Genomic DNA, 24327 nt, shown 5'->3' with positions numbered 1-24327 from the left:
CTTGCACTACCACTATCTGTGATTTGCACACAAATTTATGTTTTTTATGTGCATGCTAAAGAAAAAAAAATGGGGGAAACCCCCCAGAAATTTCACGGAGGTTGTATTTTAAAATTTTAAGATAAAAAAAAACAACTGGGGAAAAAACAAGTCCTTTTCAGGGATTCTTTATGGTTCAAAATAAGAAAATAAGTAAAAAAAAAAATGTTAGAAGTTCTCTGCAAATGCAAAAGAGTGAAAAATCCATGAATTGGCTAGCTATAAAAGGGAAACAAAATTGACTTTCTCTTCCACTACTAATATAGCCAGTAAGAAATTTCCTGTGTATGCTGCAGTGATGCAGTTATCAGAACAGAAAAGCTGCTGCACTGTATTTTCTAAAAATTAGCATATTTCATCTTATAGCACCAGTAAAATAAAATTAAACTTTATACTAGATGCAAATGAGCAACGAGTATATATTTTAACTAATGCCCATTACTGCTGGGTCAACTAGAATAGCTCATTAGTATCTTAAGTGAGATGGGATGGCACCATGTATTTCCATTCAAAAAAATTGTTCAAATCTCCTTCCTATTCCTTCCACCCACAGTTCAACTATGTAATTACCATATACGAAAAAGGAAAGTATAATTTTTTTTTGTAAAAAGGAAAATTTAAAATGCTGCTTATGAAAACCATGCAATCATCAAGAAAAATAAAAGCACAATGCCTAAAAATAAAGAAAGTATATCCAAAGTACATCCTTAGAAAACCATTTCAGACAACAAATTCTCATAAATTATATATATAATTGAAAAACTACACTCAACCAGTCAGTATTTTAAGCCAAATCAGTGAACTGGCTGAAGGTCCTCATCATTTACACACAAGGAATGTGATCTTCCTGAAATGCTAAACCAACACTGAACAGGCCAAAGACCTGAGCATCTTCACCACAGGTCTGTTACTCAACTCAGCTCTCTATTATCAACAATTATAGTGTTACTCTTCCAGCTGCAACATGCAAAAGGCACCAATTCAAATGATACTGGCACTTAACTAAATGCTCCAGTAGCATAATTCAAAAGGGGATATTTTGGTTTGTGGTTTTTGGTACAGTTGGTTTCTGTTTGGGGCTCTTTTGGTATATTTTGTTTTTGTGGTTTTTTGGTTGATAGAGGGGGGATGTTTGGTAGGGGTTTCTTTCCTCCCCACATATGAATTATAAACTGAGAATGGAATCAAATAAAATCAGGAAAAAAATTCATGTTTCTTTAAACTATTGGGGGAAAGTCTTTAAAAATTACCCACAATTAAGAAAATTATGTTTCATTTAGAAGTGACTTAGAGGTCTATAAAGAATCAGCTTTCAAGACCACACAAAAAACTGTTTCAAAGCTATGAAGGAAAAGAAATCACAAAATTATAGTGTTTTTCTCCTTTCTGTCAAACAAGAATTACTTTCATCAAAAACTTGTTGCTTTTCTGGGTGAAATATATGGTGACACAGCAAGCTAGAAGTGTAAATATTTTAATGCAGGCACTCATGTATCTTAAATCATGGAATGTGAAAGTGAAGTTTAACTTTGCAGGTTGAGTCTATTTAACAACCAGCTGTCACTGAAAATAGCAGCCCTGACTCTGCTACTTCCACTGAGCTGCCCCTGCTGCTCAGACAATTGTGCAGGGGCCAATTTAGGAAACTCACAAACTCAATTGACTCCTGAGGATGCACATGAAGCAGTGGGAACAGATGTCCTAAGGTCTTGAATGGGAACTGACCATCAGATCAATCCAAACATAGTGCCATACCACACACAGAAAAACTGCAATAATTTGCAACAGAGAGAAGATTTTGTCCTCTGAGGACTACTAATATGATTAGGGCTCAGGCATTACTTCGCTTAAGAGTGTGTGAGCCTCTTCAATCCTGCATAATTTGACGCAAATTTAGGTAAAGACACTTTGAATTAAATTCTTATTTAAGGATACCTGTGGTTACTTCAATATCCATTATATCACCTTCTTAAGGAAAAATTGTTATTTATATAGTGCAGAATTCACTTAAGATTACAAAACATATCATATGCTCTGATTACAGAACACATGATATAAACATATTACGTTTCTAAAAATTATGTTTTTAATACCCTTTTTACTACGCAACACATAGTACATATGCAACTATTTATCTTGATACCTCTTCTGCCTATGCAAATACTTCATGCAAAGTATTAAATCCCATTTAAATGTCATGGAACAGAAGTGCCTGACTGACTTTGGGGAAAAAAAAGTCTAAACAATCAAGCAAAAATCAAAGTACCTCAACTATCAGTTTCAATGCTATTGTCCACAGGAACTTGAAAGAAATTAATTTTCTGCTATAATTTACAAACAATGCTTAGACCATACACTCAAACTTCTTGCTGCAAAACCATATGGTGTCACAGGGAAAGACACCTTCACAAAAAAGTGCTTGCCTAAGTCAGAAAAATCATCAGTGAAAGTTGTTGATAGGATTTTTTTCCCTCTGTTAGTGAAGCAAGTTTTAATTACTCAACAAACTACTCTAATACTCAACAAAAGTAAAACTGAAGTTTCCAATGCAAGTCATGCTCAGCTAAGCATACACAGGGTAACCTCCATATCCTCCCTCTTCTGCCTCCAACCCTTACCCTGCAGACAGAGTTAATATGATTTATTCCACTTCTGCAGGATGTCACATTCTTGTGATGGGGACAAAAAGGTTGAAACCACCTGCACTAAAACTTTATTCACTGACTTAGTACATAACATACAACTATTCAGCACACCAACACTAAAGCTTCACAAGGCAAGGTGTACATTGAAACGTATGCAAAGTGAAAAGTAGGCACAGCTTATCATCTATGAAAAAGTTAAAGGAGGCCAACAGCATGAAATACACAGACAAATCAATGGATGAAGAAAGAACTTCAAAGAAAACATGAGGTGTTTCAAAGTAAGACAGGATGTTTTTATTTGGGCACTTAAATACATATAAGCTGTTTTAATAGCTTGCTCTAACATGATATAACATGCAGGATAACATACCTAATGGAGTTTTAAAACATTGCCCCATTTTAGGCGGATGTTACTTCATTGCTCTGAAGATACCAACAAATAACCTCTTAAATCTGATGATGAAACAGTACAGAAAAATGCCACAAATATCCAAAAACACAGGCAGGCAACAGTTTTTCTAATATACCTGAAAAAGAAAAGGCACTAAGAAAATAAAGGATTACACCAAAAGAGAAAGTTTGCACTGCATATGTTTATCAAGAGTCCAAAGAGCAGCTAAATTAGCCCTGAAGAAGCACATAACACCTGAAACTCCACGTATATAAACTATTAGTACAAAGCTCCATGCTGAGCTTTTCATTTTGTACATTTCAAATGTTTCCCTCACATATGGGGATAAGCTAGGGTGGTTTTTGTTTTGTTGGTTTTTTTTTTTTTTTTTTTTGTGGTATGTCAACAACCAGACATGGTCCCAGCACACTGAATTCTACTCATTCTGCAAGTTCTGTATGTCCCAATGTTCACCCCATCCTCCAAGTAATTACATGGCTCTTAACACTATTAACCACTGTAAAAGCTGGTGTGAAGAGCTGAGTGAACAGACTAGAATTCAAATATCTAGATTGATACATATGAAAAATTTCAGCTGCAGAACGCAAGAAACTGTTTACCATCATAGAAAATGTACTTGTAAAAATCACAGATAAATAAAAATCTATGAATATGATTGGGGAAAAAAACCCCAAAAAACAATGTTTTGCTACTACTATCACAATTTTGTGAAGACCTAACACTTTGTTCTCAGTTTCTCCTGATCCCTCAGGCCTAATTTTGTTCATCTCAAACTTTCTGCATTTCCTGTTGGTTGTGTTGCCTCACTTCCTTTTTAATAATCCCCTTGCAGAGTCTCAACTGGGGGCACAGGTGAGCATATTTTTCTTTTTCTGAAACAAGTAAAAGATCTCCAAAAATCCAGCTTGTTTAAACTAAGTTTAATTTTTTAGTTTTTCTGATGTAAGGCCAGCAACAAGACACAAAACAAAAGATCAGTACTCCTTAAATCATTAAAACTTGTTGCTGAACACTGCTCAGGATTAATGACGTTACAGAAGTGTCACACCATATGACCAAAGCAACAGCACTTAATGGAAAAAACGAACACGCAAAAAAAGCACCCCTGCATGATTAAGACTTTAGTTCTCTGAGATTAGATGCAGACAAACCATACTCTTGTACCAAAATTTTAGCTGGACCCTTACCAGTAAGCTGTTTTCATTTTAGCACATAAGACTGTACAAAGTCCATGATGCACAAAACCAGATACAGGGGAAAAAAAAAACAAACCCTGAACACATAAAATGCGGTTTGATTACAGAACTGTTATCTACTTTCAGCACCACTGACACACACACACAAACACACATATGTATAGGTACAAGAAAAGGTTTTGTGATCTGTGTAAGATTTTGATAAATTGGATGGTACATTATACTACACTGAAATTTTATTCTACACATCTTAACCATTATGCCTTTTTATACTTAAGCTTAACTCTAAGTATTTTTTCCCCAGTTTTAGAGACTGTGACCAGAAGGAATAGTAGGATGATTTAATCTGGTCTTCAATATATCATAGACCATTCTTTTTCAATAGAAAAAGAACTGTTCTGACAGTAATCATTAAAAATTGCTTTAGAGTGTATCCAAGGTCATCATAACTTGACTCCGCTAATACATGGAATTAAAGTTTGTTTCTAGATGGATTCTTCACATTTTCTCTAAGAGAAATCTCTATCGCTCAAAATCTGATTTAAAGAAAATTTTTTGCTTTGAGGCACAGATATACCAAGGACTAACTGGTAAATTCTCCCTACTTTCTTTCACAGTAAATTTCGAAATTTTACACCTTAACCTCATTCTCAACTTCCCAAATGGCTAAAAAATGGACAGAAGGGATAAAGAACATCAATATCATTGCTATGTACTTTAAAGAAATCTTAGGTAGTTGTGCTCCGAGTGACCTCACTAGAGAGAATACTTCAAATACCAGATGCACCAAGTACTGGAAGTACCTATGCAGCCAAAAACTGGAAGTATGAGTATGAGACATACTCTATAGGTCCCAAACATAAATAAAATGCAGTTCACATTTTCAGTTTTTCAGCTGTTGATCCTACATAGGCAGGATCTGAGCCTGCAGGAAATTATGAATCATTGTGTACCTCTGCAATAAAACCAAGTTTTACGACGTGCTTTCAGCAGGGCTGTTTTCATCAGAAAGAAAAAAGCTTGTTTAGCAGGTGAATATATATTTCAAATGACAAGTACCATCAACTCAGATTAAAGGGAGAGACAGAGGGTCTGAATTTTCCTCAGTGGTACATAAACCCTGTCCAACAGGGTGCTTAACAGTGTTCTTCTGGATGACTATTTGGAGAGCTGCAAGATCTCCGCTTCAAGATTTTTCATGTCCTAAAGCTTAGTGGTAGAAGAAAGTTAAACTTTTTTTTTTTAGAGTTAGCAAGATAGTGAGCTTTTCCTATTTGACCAAGTATGTATCATAACACAATTATTTTCGTCCAACTTTTTAATGGAATTTGTGAGAAATTGTCCATGGGCTGAGTGCAGAAAACTACAACTGTGCCTTGTAGCCGGCATTTCTCAAATGGGAAAATCCCCCCAAAACCTCAGACTGGGAAAGAGAATTCCCATTCAGTCTTACACTTAGGAACCTCACTCCGGAGCACAATCAGACACACAGCAATTCCTCCCAAGAAGGACTGCAAGTCCTACAAGCATAGTAAAGAACATAAAGGGAAAACATGCTCGTGCAAAAAGGGTCCAAGAAAGTGAATTGTAAAGTTCCATTTTTTTCCACATCTTGACACAGCATATAATTTCAACACAGAAATTTTCCTCTCCTCAAGGAGATCTGCACGTAGAGATTATGAGAAAATATAGCAAATTAATATCTATTCAAAATTGGATATTATAACGTTATTTTAAAATTTCATACACGGAAATAAATTTCTCCATAAGCGAATACAAGAAAGAGTTCCCTTAAATTTTAACTGAACTACATAGCAAAGAAAATACTCAAAAAATGCTATTAATTTTTTTGAAGTAGCAAAGTCAATGAAACATAATCAGCACAATTTAAGCAGAAAAAAATGTGACAGCCTTGTTGCATTTTCTTTACAGGGAACAAAAAGTACAGTATGTCCATTTAAGACTATTCATTCTGGAAGAACAGAGTCCTCGACTTTATCTGAGGCTGGGAATTTATACTGAATGCATGATAGTCTGAGGAAACCTTAACAGAGTGGCTTTGGGATTACAAAAACTGTCTGTGGCTTGACAGCATGGGCTGCAGTACTCACCTACAAAGTGAAATGACTAGTCAATGTTTGAGCAGAGAAAGTCATCGAATCATGGCAGAACCTAAGCCTAAATGGATGAGCTAACACAGTTACACTAACACTGCTGCAGCACTGCTGTGCCATTAAATAAATCTACTAATCTGAATGCATGTCAAACTCACATTCCATGGGGTTTTTTTTACAGTGCAAAAAAAGGAAAACTGGAAAAACTGTTAAAGATACAGAGATAATTGCACTTCAAAATGCCAGATCATAAAACACCTTATCAAGTCCCTATTTAATGCTTATCACTGTTTACTTGGCATGAAAGGGCAATTGTGTGGCGAGCAGGTCTACATTTATTGACTTTATGAATTACCTACAGAAAACATAACCAATAATCATGTAGCAACCCATTATTAAATACAATAATTTAATGAAATTTATCAGTTAATATACTCAGAACACTGACTTTAAAAGAAAAGCAGACTACTTAAAAATATGCCAGTTATGATCTAATATGGGCTTTCTAGTGTTCTTTCTGTAAACCATGACCAATTCACACAATTAAATTTTTTTTCTAAGCCTGATTTTGCACAGCACTCCATTTGCATTCTGTGATATTACAATGTTCCACTACAAAACAAAATCCAGCTTTCTGCTCTTTAACAATGACACTTCATTTACGTTTTCAACAAAACAAGAAAATCTTTCAAGTTTCCACACCTTACAAATTCATTTAAGAAACTGTCTTATCTGTAATGATTTTTTTTGTTTGTTTGTGTATGGTTACCTCTAAGACCAGTCATTACTGCAAACCATTCAGTATGCGCGATATGCCTCTGAGCAAACTTTATTAATTGTGCCTAATTACTGCACGCAACGACTCTTACTCAGCATGTGACCTCTATTCACCTAGTAGTTGAAGCTCTGAAGTTCTACTTGAACTACCATGCCCTGCCATATCCACTGAGCTCCTCAAAAGAATTTCGTGTGCACGCTTTAAAGTTGTTACAGTAATTACTCCTTTTCACTTACTGTTTCACATTTTTGGCCAAATTAGTCTAGCATCAAACATTCGATTTTCACTCTAGAATAAAGCTGTACAAGCTTGCTGAACACAGACCTTCCAACTTTCATAAGGAAAGCAACCAACCTATTCCTTAATTTATTTGGATTAATGAAATAGAAAACATTAAAGTGTTGCTACAACAATTTTATACCCTTTCTTACAGTCTACTGATATGTTTTGTGTATTTTCACTGTTAGAATATTCTTCAGCATTGGTATCTGAAATAAACAAAGACTACCAAATCTTCTACATTGTTTCCTTTGCTTTACTCCTCGCTATTTCTGTTCAGATATGCAAAAAATAGCTGCTAATTAGAGAAATCCATCTCAGACTGCATTAGGAAACATGCTTCACATACCTGGAACAGAAAAACTCAGTCAAAAACTTTAATTTAAAAAAATAAAAATCTGCCATGTAAGATATGGAAGATGCCATGTCATGATACAATAGATTTCCAAAAACCACTGGAATAACGACCAATGGCAACAGATGCTTCACACAGGAATAAGGAGGAGTAAGAGCAAGCATCTTTTAAATTTCTAACTCCAACACTGCAGTTAAGGTTTCTTTTTTTCCACTTCTACTACAGCCACTATTATTAAACAGCAGGATTCAAGAGTCACAAAGACTGAAAAAATAAATAAAATAACCAAAGCTCACCATACACTACTACACCAAAAAAGATAAAACACGTCACTAGGTTCATGAAAAAACCAAAGCTGTCTCCAAACAGATGAAAATAGCCTGTTAATTTTCTTCACCTCACATCTTCTCCACCAGATAAACAAGGGCATTATCACTGTTTAATACAAGTTTTAATTGAGTACTGTCACTGGTGGGAAGAAAAGTGTGGAACCACTACTTTCCATATCAAACAAAGCAGGTAATTAACAGCTACTCTGGCACAATTCCTTATCACCAAAATACACAACACTGTTAAGTTCTCTCAATGCGAATGCTTTGCTTCAACAAAGGAAAGCTGATGTTTCAGGGTCACATTCACTCCTTTAATACACAGGCATAAATTTACTGCTCAGTCAGACACCTATAATTAAACACAAGAAGAATATAATTCTAATATTCAGACAGGCTTGCATATGAGTGGGGTATCTCCTCCTTTAAAGATGATTGCCTTTCATTTTTTAGTTTCAAGCAGCTACAGTTCACTTAGTTTTGATTACATAGCAATTAGATATGCAAATACAAGACATCTAAAAAATGCTTTTCCAAATGTCAGATTGTAAGCAATCAAGTTTATTCTTTTCTCCTGTACACACAAGCTATTCATTAAATAGCTATTGTCTTAAAAACATTCCAACAGATTGCATTTATCAGTGTTTTAGAAGCAATGGGAGTGCACATTACTCAGAACACCACTCATCAGGGAGCGAAATCGAACTTACAATTACTTTAATAAATTCATGATAGTGGCTAACTAAGGAGAAACGAGTATCGTTTTCTTTGGGCATTTTTCCCACCACTGTTGTTATCAATACCGAAACTCACTGCATCATCTCAAGTTAACCAAAACTTGCTTGTTTATATATTTAGTGACAAACGTGTTAGTAATAAATGTCACAGCTAAAAATCACTGAACTGTGAATATCAATATTTTTTCATCCTATATAGAAAATCGATTCTGAATTATTATCAATTATTTTTTCCTTGTATCTTACAAATGTGCTCATATAAAGGAAGTCACTTTAAAATGATGTGGTTAGTATAGTTTTGGCAGGAAAAGCCATTCTGACACCTGTCCTTTTTCTCCCCGGAAGGCCCACAGATACTTTGTATTACAAACGCAGACTTAGAATTTCCCTTGCATCTAGACCACAAAACTAGACAAAATCTTTGTTCTTTGTGACACATTTCACTTGGAAGCAGTCCACAGCTTGAGATCCACTGAATACTGGTTAAAATGGTGGGAAAGGATGTTTGGCAGCAGCTCCGAAGAGATCAGGATAGAGCAACTACTCTTGGTTGGTCAGTTGTTTCTCTAGAAGATCACAAAATCACCTCCAAGCTAACAGGAGGGGGGAAAAAGATCTCTAAAAGCAAGTCCATGTGTTCCGTGACTCAGCTGTGCAGAAATGTACACTAACAGGGGAAGCTGAAACAGTTCTTTTCTCAAGCTGAGCTTTCAAGCTAGGTAACTGAAGGAAATAAAATGTTTTCCTAGCTGTTTCCATGATCACCACCACCCTTCAAGATGTCTCTCACAGGAGCACAGATCCTTTTTCAAGGTCAGGAGAGCAGCAAAAATTAAAAGAGATGCCAGATACAGAGGTCTGTTTAAAAACCTGAAAAAAATCAGTTTAGTTCCGCAGCCCAGCTGTAGGCCCTGAAAAGTTCTGCAAAGTCAGATAGAAGAAAAAGCTGGAAAGGTTCTTTACAAGAACAAACATTTATGAGCTATCAGATGAATATGTACGTCACAAATTGACATTTTTGAGGGTCTTCAAATTTCCTTTTTTTTTTTCTTCCCTCCCTTTAAACACTCAATGTGATTTTCTCTTTCCTTCTCCTTGCAATACAGGAGCCTTATTTAACCAGCCAGTAAGGTAAAACTCATTGCCTGTCAGCTTGCTGTTGATGCCCATGCAATGTTTACATTCCTTCTGTTGCTTCTTCCCTAAGGGTCACTATAAACAACTGTTTGAGCAGCAAACATAACCTGAGTATTTGAACCCCTACCCACTACAGCCTAACATAAAAAATGATACAGCTGACAGGGAAAACTGAATAATTCCCACCAAGTGGTGCCCCTGCAAACATTCCCTCATCTATTACACCATTCTCCAAGATACTGGGAAAATCCTGTAGCTACCATTGTGAAATACCAGGATTCAAAAAGCATACTCAAAATGCCACATTCCTGCCCATTTTTGCATCTGGCAAGATCGGTGATACAGCACTGTCCAATCAAATTTACAATACTTCATACTCTGAGACTTGCAGAAATAGCCAGTTGCAAGTGGCAAGCCAGTTTAACAGAAACACAAGAAACATGCTAAGTATGACTTACTTAAAATATTTACACCTTCTTTCCACCTGGTAGATTCTTCTACTCTAAGCCATGAACCATCTATTTGACTGCAAGTAAAAGGTCTGAAGCCTGCAATAACCAAATCAGACTTCCTTAAAAGAGACAAAACACATAATCAGTACTAAATGTGTCTTCCTCTTCAAAATGTTTCTGCAGGAGTACATAGACAATCAGGCAAAATCTTCTATATATCTGATTTTTCTTAGAAATGGAGATTGCCGTTTGGTTTTTATTGTTTGCTTGTTTTAATGAGGGTTACTTAATGAACTATTCCAAAAAGGTAAATTTCAAGCTAAATTGAACTTAGCATTTAAAAGGCTGGATACTGAAAAAATTCCAGTAGTCAGGCTGCAAAAACCGATTTTGGTATTTGCAATACCCTTGTGTCCTCACTGCATACTAATTTCCAGAGTAGCTTCAGTATTTCAAACCATATATCTTTCAAATTTAACACTTATTTTGGTTTGTAATACAGCTTATCTTAAGACGTTTTCTGATTCATGCTGTTGTGAGTCATTGAGAGCTAACAGATTTAAGTTCTAGGGTTTTTTGTCAGTCAAAATTTAAGTGAACATTCAATTCCAACGTTGTCAACTTGAAAAATAGGAGTATCTCACAGCCACCACAAAGACTGCTTGGTCATTTATGGATCACTTAGTAGATGGAAAATTACTATAACATACTTTATCAACACAGAAAAACCTCCATTTCTCTCTATAAAATTTAATTTTAAATCTAAAATTTGTCAACTACTAGCTTTTAGTTCTTGAAATTAAGAATCAGTTATAGTATATTTCACAAGTTCAGCAAGCCAGTTAAAACATCTGCCAAGACATCCAATAGCCTAAAAATTAAATTCCCTTGAATACATATGGTTGTAAATACGGGAACATTTGAAAGCAATAGGTCAGAATCTTAAGTAGCTCCAAAATAATTCCATCAAATGGATCAATTAAAAAAGTCAGGTACTTCAGGTGGATTCAGTCAGCTAAACATCGTTTTCAATTCTTTATCACTCTGATTGCCACAGAAGCATTAATTGTTTCTGTGTGGCTGCAGGACTGAGCAGTCCAGAAAAACATCTATAAAAATACTCCAAAGAGCCCACAAGCAGTGGCAGAGCTATTATTATGTTATGGGTCCCATCTTTCAGAAAAGTATTTCTTTCTTATTCAAGAGAAAGATGCAATTGCTAAAGTTCACAGCAACACCACAGAATGGACCCACTGATGGATCCAATTCCATGAAACACTGACCTCACTGGAAACTATCCTATCACCCTTGTGCCACAGCATCTGACCACAGAAAACTACAGAAAGATTAGGGAGAAAGTAACATGTACAACAGATTTACCAGACAGGAGAAAAAAAAAAAAAAAAAGAGATAATAATTTACATAAGTATTTACATCCAAACACCTAAATTATACGCACTCACTGCCCACATGCCAGATAAAGGCACTCAATTAACAGACTGCTCTTTGCTCTTGAAGAAAAATCCCTTCTATTTGTGCATACAAAAATAACACTAGAACCCTTATAAAATGATGCATTAAAAAAAAAGGACAGTTTGGTTCATAATTACATGGCTTATTTTTAGTTGTGTCAGGAATCAGAAAGGTTTCAGGAATTCCAGTTGAGATACTAATTAATCTTAACCTTTTCTTTCTACTCATTCCTCCTGTCACACCTACAACTTACCTACAGGAACCTCTAGCCAAGTGTGAGAGGAACTTTGCTATCTACACTCCCCACCTCTTCAAAAGCTACTGCACTCAGAATTCAAGTACCAGTAACTTCACGGCAAACAAACTAGTGAATCTGCATTATCACCCTGACTCTCAGGAAATAACTTTCTTTATATATTTTTGCTGTTGGATTTTTTCTTTCCATTCAGATAGTCTTATGCACGCTAAATAATTTCAACTGTTACTAGCACGAGAAGTGTGTCATTATTTCCATTTGCCTCGTGTAATCTTCCTTGCCTGCATTACTCGGATTCCCCAGTTACAACTCTGTTTTTAAACACCAGTGTTTATATCATTTGCTACCATAATGCAAATATATAGTGTTGCTAGAAACAAAAACTTAGTTTAGTGCACTTTCATGTCATCTAAATGTATTTTCAGAGAATAAATGAAGCACCATAGAAATTAACCTTCCTTTTATTACAATAACTTACAAAATAAAGCACATGATCAATGAGAAGAAGGTACTCAAGGATCAAGACGGAAGAAGATAGCCAGAGAAGATTTCTAGAGTGAACTAAGAGGAATCTTATGTCAAAATCAAGGAAAATTAATATAGTTTACATAACAAGGGAGAAATTCATGAAAGAGGGAGGGAAAAAACCCCAGAAAAGTTGACCTAGGTTCAAAGTAGCAGAAACATTAGGAAGAATGGAAGAAGAGAGGAAAGGAGGGAGACTCAGGCTCCCCAGGGAAGTGGTCAAGCCTGACAGAGTTCGACAAGAGTTTAGACAATACTCCTGGGCACATGGTGTAATTCTAGGGGTGTCCTGTGCAAGGCCAGGGGCTGGACTCAATGATCCTGGAAAGGTTCCTTCCAAATCAGTATACTTTATAATTCTGTGTAACACTCAGCAAGAAGAAAAAAAAGAAATCCTGCAGCTTTTGCTGTGAAAATGTTAACTGTTCCATAATTTTTTTGGGTTACTTTCCACAGTACTATACACATGTTCACTCCCCACAAACTTTAGTTTTTCACACATCAAAACATCCGGGTCTTTTCCAGCATCTGTGTCAAATTCTTGACATTTTTATACTGACTAGGTATCTCCTCTCTGTATTGATTCCATCCATTCTTATCAAATTTTGTACATAGTTCTGTAACACCTTCTTATGAAACCAACCAATAATTTGATACTCCATTTTTTCCTACAGCCAGAGTTTGCCAATTAAACTGTCCTGTCAGGCCCATGAAAGCCACTGCCTGAATGCAGTCACTGTTTTGCAGATCTTTCAACATCCAAAACCAGCCTGTTTTCTTCTTTTCAAGCAATTAAGGTTAGGAAAAGATTTTGTTTGTCATGGAGGAATATAGTGCTGAATTGACTTATGAGTCAAATTACATTCAAGAATCACTAACATCAACAAATGCAACAAGAAAGTATAAATACTGTCTTGTGTTTGTTCCATGGCACAAGACTGTGGCACTTAAATCAGATAATTTAGACAGAATATCAGATTCTAAAATTCAAACAGACTCCAAGCATTGCTTAGAGTGTTCTACTACTGTATGAGTAACAAGTTCTCTCTAACAGAAAAACAGATTTGTGTACTTGGCTTTACCAAACATTTAAATAAGCTTTCCGCCTTTCATGCATATATTTAACACACACTTTAAACAGAACTGTTTTGAGTTGTAAGCAAATTTTTTAAGATATATTCAGTGTGCATGCACTTCAGTGAGTCCTGTCTTTATCAAAACATTCCCCATTTACTGCCCCAAAAGATCTGAAAAAACATAAAAATTAGAAGACAGAAGCTGCTAATTACTCTCATGAAAGGTTAACAAAAAATGTCCAACCATCTGTCAGTAAAAGCCTCCCTCTACCTAAGTGTAAAAACTAACAATAAAATACTGCAGCCATAGCTGGATAAACCCTAAAGTGAGGATACTGTCACATCTTTACTAACATGTACACAGCTACCTGAATTTCATTCACATGCTTAATGCACTGTAGGCCAGACATAGCAGAAGTGCAGCCTGTGATTAACAATATCCGTTTCAATCCAAGTCTAGGCATGACAAAGGCTAATTCTAAGCCAGAAAACCTAAAGAAAGTCACTGCCCATAAACAAGTTTAAATGGCAAACTGATCATTCATTTTAGGAATTACACTTTGTCATTGTTACCATACAGTTGGCAAGGAATCCAGTATTGTGCTACAATGAAACAGATTACTTGTCTCTATTTGGAAAACAATAAAACAGCACAAAGTCAAATATCTCTATCTTCTAAATATTCAATTAGCAATTTAAGTATTTGGTTACAGCAATCCTGGTATCTTATTTTGTGTTTACTCTTTTATTCCATGCTAAAGAAATTTCCTATCAGTCTCAATAAAATTACTAAATAAGACCCTGAGGAGCCATATCCACTATGGTAAACAACCACCTGCCTCTATTCTGCCTGCCAGAAGCCACCTAAAAAAGCAGGAGAACCAGCAACTGCCAGGGACTGCCAGCTACTCAGGAATCACACAGGCATGCTGCTTTCCTCCCGGAAAAAAACAAGCTCTAACTCCATTTCCACATTTAAGTAGACTCAATCTTCATGCAGGCACAAGAAAATTCCCACAAGCCTCACACTAAGCGTGGCCTTTCCTGCACAGAACTGCAAGCACAGTTGCGTAACTCTGAACAAACACACTGAAAATGCAAACCTGAACACAGATTACTTCCGCTAAGCAAGATTATCGCAGCATTAGTTCTTAAGAAAGTTAGAAATGCTACCATGAAAAATGTTTCAGGTTACAGTAGGTTTTCATTATTTACGCCTTGCTTCACTACTTTGCTAGACAAAGTAAAATACAGATAGATGTTTTCAGACAATTTCATCAGCACTTCAAAACAATTCTGTATGTAGAGTCTCCCAAGCCTTTCAAAACTTGTATTCAAACGCCAGACACAGACCGCTGTGAGCTGAAACCTGGTCAACCTTTTAGAACACAATGAACACTCTCTGTGCTTCCCACCTCACAAAAGCTTAGGAGTCATTCTGCAGAAAGGGAACTTCTACTGTGCCACAGGATGAATCAATTCCTGTTCAATAGACAGAGCATTTTAATTTATAAACCAGACTTGTCTATACACAGATGCTCAAGCAATGATTCAGGATTCCCTTGAAAAACTTTCTTCCACCACACTTCATGCTACTTTTCTCCAATTTCAAAATAATCCAGATTCTCTCACTGCTTGCTCCTTAGGGTTTTTCGTCACAGGAAACTGACAGCAAAACAAATATAAGGAAAGCATAATACAAGCTGATTTCAACTAGCAGGGCTTTGATTACACTTCTACAGTCTACCCTTTCCAGTGTACTTAATGGCATTAAAAAGAAGTATTTTATTAAAGGCAGTTATTTCCATATTTAATTAGCACAATAACCAATTTAACTGCTCTCAGAACAAAATGACATATAATGAATTTTTGATAGCAAAGTTATTCATAGCCAAAGGCTTCAGCTATTTTTCACATTACTTAGGAAAACCCATGTCTTAGCAGTGCTAAAATCTGCTCGAAGCTGCAACGTTGTATTGAGCTCATGCAGAAATATATCCAATATACACTGGATATATTCAGTATGTAGCCAACAAAGGGCAAAAGTATGTATGAAATAAACCATCTAAAAGATGCATTGCATAAGATATGTATCAGTAATTTTTTCTGAAAGACTAATACAGGTTAGTAATAATTTTTAAGGTCCCTCAGGCATCTAATTTTTTTCCCTCCAAAATAAAACCATTCTGCTCTTGAAAGTAAGAGCATTCCCCTGACTGCTATGAAAATACTCTTGAAATAAATTACTTCAAATAAGAAGCGTTTGTCAAATCTCATGTAAAACTTCAGGAAAATGTTCTCTTCTTGTAAAATTTGCATTCCCATACATAACTATGCTACTTGTGCCTGAGTTCTTCACTACTGTCATTGTGAACTGAACATTTTTTATTTAGAGAAAAGATGTATGAGGGAAAGATACCATAGATAATACTCCAGAAACTCAGGAGTACAAACCCCTCGTGAACAGACTTAAAAGAAAAGGAGTCTGCTGTCAGTGAGAAATAACATCTATTACTTTCACAACTGTCTAGTAAAAACTCTATTTAAAAGAATTAAAAAATCACTAATCTTTAGCATTTAATTATATAATTAAATCAGTAACTTGGTAAGAGGACTTTTTCCTGTGATTTTTTTTTTTTTTGTCTATGCTATTAGCTAATAGTGTAAACTCTTGAAAGGGTCACTGGCTCAAATATTACCAGGGACATAACTCGAGAGATCTCTGTTTTGGCTGTGAAAAGGAGAAAGACCATGCTTTAACAATTCTTTAATAAAAATAATAATAAAATCCAGCTTTACAATTCCCCCTGTATTCAAAATAGCTAGTTACAAATGAAATGAAGGTTCTAAAATTGGAACTGCAAAGTCCATTTTCTGAAGTACTCACTACTGAAAAAAATATAAATATTAGCTTACAAGCAACCAAAACTATTTTCAGCACATCTTATGTTTTACAATGAACCTCTAGGAAGGCAAAGCAGTTATCAACCACCAAGTATATTCTTAGACATCTGTATTAAAACAGCAGTTGTGGTACAGTGAATATATATATGTTTTCATGACTACTTTTTTGTTTAGCAATAGCTTAAAAATAAAAGGCCAATTATTGTAGTAGCCAAAAATTAAGCATGAAAAGGTCTCCCAAGCCTAATCAGTTTGAGAAACCAAACTTAAGACATATATGCTTATGAAAAAAAGTATGTTCAGAGGAAATGTCACTGTAGAAGACGCTGAAGTTTATTGTTCCCAGGGTAGTATCTTACACACTTCATTCCGAACGCCTTAAGTAATTTTCTATTCCAAGTTTATAACCAGAATGCAGTAGATTCAGGACACCCACTGTATACACCATGTCTCAGTCTTGGCTAAGGATCATGCTCATACAATGGCTTCTAATGGATAGTCACAAAGTTGAAGGCAATTCAAATGAATATAACAGTCAAACACTTGCAGCTTTGATTTGCAACAGAAAATAACAAAGCAGAACCCAACACCTCAAACACACTGAGCTGCTGCTCCACACACTGTCTCAGCCAGTTTCCAGAAACTAGAGGTCAATTTCAATAAACAGCACTCCTAAGGATCAACCTGCACAAGGGATTCTGCTAGTAATAGTTCTAAATGGAAAAGTAAGCATCTGACCTACCTCCAGAAATTTCACCAGCATTGTCAGAAAGGGATTTTTTTTTTAATAAAAGGACAGTCATTCTAGGCATGTGTTATGAATATGAAATTGCTTTCACTTTCACATGTCTCTGTCCCCAGTCATTTGAAGTATTTTTCGCCAAGAATACCTAAAGGCACTGACAAAGAGTGAAACCTCCACCTTTGCAACTAGTTACAAAATTTTTTAAAATTGCCATTCCAAACCACTATTTGCCAGCACAGATACATGCAACCATCAAACACCACTGGCATGCTTTTGTGTAGTGGCACGTGTTAGAGGCAACAGGCCTCAGCCAAGAAATTTACTCCTGGCATACAAGAACAATGATGAAGGGCTGGTCAGCCTTCCATTTCGAAACACAGAACAACTTCATTTACTCACACATGCTAAATATATTCCATTTCAACATGCGTGTCAGCACCAGAACTTTATGATTTGTTCAACATAGTACTTTCTACAGAATATAAAAGCAAAGCATCCTATAATTAAGGTGGCAGTAACAGGGCTTGCTCAACAAGACAGTACTATGTGACATACAAACCCGATGTCACTTACATCACATTATTAGCTAAACAGAATGTTTAAGCCTTTCCATTGGAAAACAAAGTTTATCAGATGATATTTCAAAGCCTAAAAGGTAAAAAAATATTACAGATATGTAATACTATACAGCATGTAAATTTAATAAAATATCCTGATCACAAGACAGATAAATTTTTCCCCTCTGATATTTTCCTCAAACTTTGTGCAGGTACCAAGGACAGGGTTTTTCTAAGTCCTTCTTAGCCATACCATAAAAACAGAAAAACTGAGAGTTAGAAGAAGTGGAATTATCTATTTACTGTAACAACTCTGCACAAGTGAAAGGTCAAGACTGGTATTAACTGAGAGCACATCTTCCAGGAAACCTTATGTTTCTGCTTGAAAGGTAAACAGGACTGTAGGAACAAGTAAGCTGGAACAAGTAGGTCAGAAACCATAAATCAGTTCAAATTGTCTAATACAGAGTGAAGTGCAACAGACTTGAAGCTGCTACACAGGATGAAGGCACAGGGTTCTTCAAATTTAGAACTGCATAGCTGCCTGGCCTTCTATTTGAAACTACCAATTTTTAAGAAAAAAATTCAGTGTAACATAATGAGATGGCTTCCTTGTGAAGTAAAAATGAATGACGCTCTCTCATCACACACTGTTCTAGGGGAGATGCTTGTCCAGAAGTAGAGAGAAGTAGAAAAAAACCAATGGAGTCAACCAAGGCTGCCACAAGTGAGCAGCCTGATGCTGTTGGGCTTCATACCCCTCTCTAAAGTGAGATAATGGCAGCATGTTACAGAGCACAGGGCTAACTCCCTATGGGCACATCAATGCCTATTTTACGGAATTCATTTAAGACAAGGGAAATGTAAAAAAATGTTTTGCTTATCCATCACTGGACAGTCGTCACTATAAGCTTTCCTTAACTGGCGTGCAAGTTACTAGTTTCCTTCTCTACCTAATGACAGATGCATTCAGACTAAGCAAAAAAATGCCTTGGTCGTAATAAAGTTACACATTCATTAGCTTTTGATGAATGCCTGCAACCCTTTTCCCCTACCCAATAATCTCCTTCAAGTACGCCTAGGCTCTAATCACAGTACTCTCAGTAATTAAGGTTTTGATTTTAAATTTGTTGAAAGCTGCCTAGAGAGATGTTCTGCTTACCAGCTGAGCCTCAAACACAAACGATTTGAGGATTTCCCCTGCTTTCTGGGGGGAATCTGTCAGCAAGTTTCAAGATGTGATGCCAGTTTAAGTGTTTTGGCCACATAACAAGGATTCCTAACTCATTACTTCTTTCACAGGATCACTCAGCAAAGCAAAATTCTCTGCAGAGCATATCCGGTTGGTTTGATTTCCAGCATGTCAGTCTTGGTATTTTCTCTTGGATTCTGCAACCACTAGCAACGCAGAAGTACATGGACAGTTTACTCAAGTATTTAGTACCATGTAGATGTCATATAAGATTGACACTGCTTTAGTAATTACTCCTTCCCACAACCAATAAGCTTTTTTTTATAATTAGCACTGGGAAATCAGGTTTGTAGGTATAAATTATACTCACAAAATACACATAAAAAATTAGCCTGAATCTCTTATCTCCTCCAAATTTTGAAACTATACAGTGAAAAAAAATCTCAAATACTGACTTTTGTAAAAAAACACTGACTCTAGATAAAGGAAAAGATTTCAAAAAAGAAGTCGTGTATCCTAACCTGCCATGAAAAAAATAGTATTACTTCTGTGTTTTATACTTTGATGTTCATTAGCATTTTGAAGTACAACCTGCAAAGAGAGAAGCCATTTAAGAAAATGAAAAAAGGTTGTTATAATTAAATGCACTGCAAGACTAGGGAGTTCATCTGTAAGTATAATTCATCAGGAATAGAGGCAACAGTCAGCAGCAAAAAGTGTACTTGTGCCCCAGACTGACAGATGTCACTCATTCTTTCTTTTGGTGATCACCATGTCTTAAATCAGCTTCCAAATCATTATTTTTACAAGAAACATCTTCTTGGTGTGCATCATCATCAAGGATTATAAAATTCTTCCTACTTCATCAACAGTGGTATAGGACCAAAAAGTTTGCTCTAAAAAATGTAAACTAATGACCAATACAAATCACCTCAGGAGAGCAAATGAGCTGAAAATATTAAGAATGGATAGCATGAAAATCAGTTTTCTAAAGAAAATTATTTGGCACTCAACTCTGGTTTACAACCTATATCACACTGTTTGGTACACAAATACATTATAATATGATATCATTCAAATACATTCCACAGTATTATATCAGTAAATTATTAATGGTCAAGTACTTTATGTTTAAAAATTATGAGAGAACCAACTTCAAAGTTGTAAAGGGCATTCAAGTGCTGACTGGATCAATTTCTAGTTCTTAATGTGTACAACGTTTTATCTGATCTGCCATACTTGTCCTTGTTGAAGGTAGTTTTCTCACTAAACTTAAAAAAGCTGATGACTCATTAGGTGGACTCAGTTCTTCTAAACTTTTTCTAAAATACCAAACTCCCACTGCCTGTTCTTCTGTGAATTGTCAAAAAATACAATTTAAAAAACAAAGGCATAGAGAATAGGGGAGATCAGTCCAAAAATATTTCCTCAGAGTGTAAACTTGCCCATCTCTGGAGAGATGACTCCCCACAGGACAGGACAGGTTCTGAAGGATGGTGGTAGGAGGACACTACACCTAGCAAGCACCTGGACAGGGTCCTAGGAAACCTGGACACGGTGACTCTGCCTGAGGAGTGAACCTCCACCACTGTGATTCTCTAACAGACATTTCACTAACTGCAAAACCTACAACAATGGTGGAAAAAGACAAAGGACAGTGACAGTATTACAGCAGATTATGAAAACAAGAGACAAATGAAATTTGAAGGTAATACATTTATAAGCTCTGGGAAGGAAAAGATGTTTAACTTGGTAGACATTAACTTTCTATTTTAATTGTTATGCAGTACATACATATCAATATAATGTACTATGTGGCTGATCATGTAAGGAAAAGTGGGGGGAGGGCATGTTTTCTCCTATAAAAGAACCAAAAGAAACTGTATTTTTGGGAACAAAGAGAGAACACTCAAAATTACAGTGGAGATTGTTGGTGTCACTTCAGCAGCAGTAGCCAGAGGTAGAGGGAAATAGCTAGAATATACATCTAGAAAAACAGAGTTACCACGAGAGCAACCTGACATTCAGGAAGGCTCTATCACGCAATTTCCGTTTATATGGGCAGAGCATGCATATCATAGGACTAGGCAAGAACAGCCCTAATTAATTTGCAACTCCACCTGAACACGAAACAAAACCAGAAACAGTGCTTTTAGGTCCACCCAAACAGAAATGACTGCCAGAAATACATTTAACTCTTTTCTTTTTTTCCAATCCACAGTCCATGCACAAATCATTACTTTGGTAATTCAATACAAGAAAGTTATTAGTAAGACCTTTGAGGTTAACAGCTCTTTCCTAGAAAAATACATTTAACATCAATTTTTACCTTTACCTTGCGAAATGTGACATAATTGTAAGTTACTTATTACTTAAGAATACTTTATAATTGCTAGTTAAGACTCCCAATTGCAGAATTATGGAGCATATACATTTTACTTCTTCAGGACAGCCTATGTTATTTACTAAGTCTGTGTAAGATACTAGATAACAAAAAAGCATAATAGTAAGAACACAACAAGTAAGAATGAGAGACATGAGCTTATCCTCCATTACAAAACAAAATTATGCATCTGAAACTACACTGGTCTTCAAGACCTTACCTTCTTTTTGTCCCTCATTGAGCCCTTCCCTCGGACCATTATCTTGCATCCTGTTTCTGCCTCAAGCTGTTTAGCTGTTAGTCCTCTGGGCCCAAGGATTCTTCCAACAAAGTTAAACTGAAAGAAAAAAATAAATAATTCCTATAAAATCAAGTAAAGAAAATTAATTAAACATTGAACAACATGTATTTCTATGTCTAAAACTATCAAGTGTTTAATGGCTTAGGACACCACACTAAATGCCTGAGGTTGAAAAATGAGTTAGGCTTTTTTTTCATACTTTAAGTACCCACTTGACCCCAACTTTGGGATTAAACTAGGTGTTTTAGATGTAACATCAGGTAGCCTACATCGGCGGCAGTCCTAATTTCCTCCTCATTAAGTTCTGTAAAGCTCTTACAGAAACTCTGAGCTGCTCTCCCTCACCACAAATGTGTCTAGCCACGCTCATCCCCAGGCCAACAAGGTGCACCATGGCAAGGAAACACTCGGGCTGGGTGCACGACCAGCCATGCACACAGATTCCATGTGGTGGCAATGCTCAGGTGCCAGGTGAGCTCCAGTCCCACCAAAGGCAAGGGACCTTTGGGAAAGGCCCCTGGGCTCACTGTTCAGCTGCTCCCTGCTAAGGAGCTTGCAGACAGCCTTCTCCTTCCCCACTCCATGTGGTTCTGCTGCACTCAGTCTGGGAAGAACCTTGAAAATAACTCTTCTGTATCTACCCATGCCATGGTATTTCCTTCAGAAAAAACTAATGAGGCCTCTTACATGCTTATTTTAGGCTTCATGGGCAACATTTCTTAAAACATATGGCACTGTCATACATACACACACACACATATATATATAAAATATTGGTATATATAAAAATTTATGTGTAGATACAGACACAACAAAAGCACATCACTTTTTGTAAGCTGTATCATTTATTCCATTGCACATACAAACAAAGTAAGCATTTCATGTCTAATTGGCTGACTTCAGCAGACAGCCCCCGCCTACACTCAACAGAGCGATACCCCCATTTAGCCATACATAACAGTATTTCCTCGTTATTTTCAAGAGCTTTTTCCCTTTCATTATTTCCAACCACACATTCTGAAAATTATGACACCAATAAAAAAAAACACTAAGTGATGGTAGCATTGAGAACACAGAGCAGTACTTTGTGACAACTGCAGTGTAAGATGAAGCACCAGCTCAAACAACAGATAAACGAAGAAATTTCAGACTGAGCATTACATACAAAGAAGGAATTAAAAGAACAGAAACTCTGCTGTAACACTGCTCTGGATATTTTAGATCCCTGTAAACAAAGTTATTCAACGGAATTGTGAAGAAGTTGTTGGCTTTCATTTCCTCAGCTAATTAAAATTGGGCTTGAGTACTAAAACTCAATGTATTTGAAATCCTTATGGAACTGCAAAGACCAGAAATGATTTAAGAGTAAGCAGAAATTATGAATGCAAGCAAATTAAAGTTCTTTAAGAAAATTAACAGTGTTTCACAGCAGCTAAACTATTCTGGGAATATATACTCCCAAAGTTATTTAGTATTGCAAGCTCAGAAAACAAAGACATATTATGAAGTCTGAATCAACTACAGGGAGGTGATGGGGTGTGGAGTAAAGATTAAATGAACTTGTGAACACACACAGAAACTTGGAATCATAAGAAATTAAAGAAACATACACTAAGCCTTGATAAAGCAATGAACTAGTCACAAGTAATGAAGTTCAGCTGTGAAGTATTATTAAAATCTTACACGTCACACATTTTATGTTTAATACCAAAGTTGTACTACTGTCTTACATGAACAGTATCTTACTTGCTTTTCTCCACAACCAAACTTCTGCACACTAAAACTCTGGATATCTATGCCATTCCACCAATAATACTAAAACAGTATTGCAAAGATGACTTTAAATCAATATTTTAACCAACACACAAGCTGATTATTTTAATATTCTAAATCTCCCAAGAAAAACAGCAGTCTCTAATGTTTCATTAATTTGAATCATGAGTAAAACAAAAATAGTAACATACCTTGGGTAAAAATAATAAAACTACAGAATATAGTTAATAGAACTATACAGGATACAAAGGAAAAAAGGGAGGAAGTGTATCACCCGCAAGTCTGCAACTTTATCCATATGGTCTGAACATTATTTAAAACTTCTAGGTAAAGAAGTAGTTCAACTAGTTTAACTTCTAGTTAAAGACTTAAAAACAGACTTAAAACTGCAACACAATCTGTTAAATGTTAAACCAGTTCCTTTACCAGTTACTCTCAGGATATGCTCCTTATAAAGAGCCTTCACAAATTCTTCCAAGGCAGCTCAACCCCATGTCTGCTTTCCAAACTGTACGTATTAACACTTGGAGTCTTTTTGTATAGCTATTCTTTCCAAATCCCTGCCTGTTCCCATTGGTTCTCTTAGGCCCTAGAATTAGATCACAACTAAAAGCAGGATGCCTAGACAAGGCAGTACTTCTACTGAAATCTCAACAATGTTATGTCACT

At 36.0% G+C, this 24327-nt stretch overlaps 1 protein-coding gene across 7 annotated transcripts in view; it reads right to left on the bottom strand.

Moving 5' to 3' along the window:
• Window positions 1-24327, bottom strand: part of QKI (QKI, KH domain containing RNA binding) — a 152762-nt gene that overhangs the window by 67227 nt on the left and 61208 nt on the right. For all 7 annotated transcript variants that reach the window (XM_066178665.1, XM_066178658.1, XM_066178659.1 and 4 more), the window contains one exon: window positions 21805-21921. In XM_066178665.1, coding sequence (XP_066034762.1) covers window positions 21805-21921 — 117 coding nt within the window. The remainder of the gene's footprint in view (window positions 1-21804; window positions 21922-24327) is intronic.

Source organism: Chamaea fasciata, unplaced genomic scaffold (genome assembly GCF_029207755.1).
Source record: "Chamaea fasciata isolate MVZ Bird 193981 ecotype frontalis unplaced genomic scaffold, bChaFas1.0.hap1 SCAF_3, whole genome shotgun sequence".
Taxonomy (NCBI): Eukaryota; Metazoa; Chordata; class Aves; order Passeriformes; family Sylviidae; genus Chamaea; species Chamaea fasciata.
This window is presented reverse-complemented; position numbering and strand designations above follow the sequence as displayed.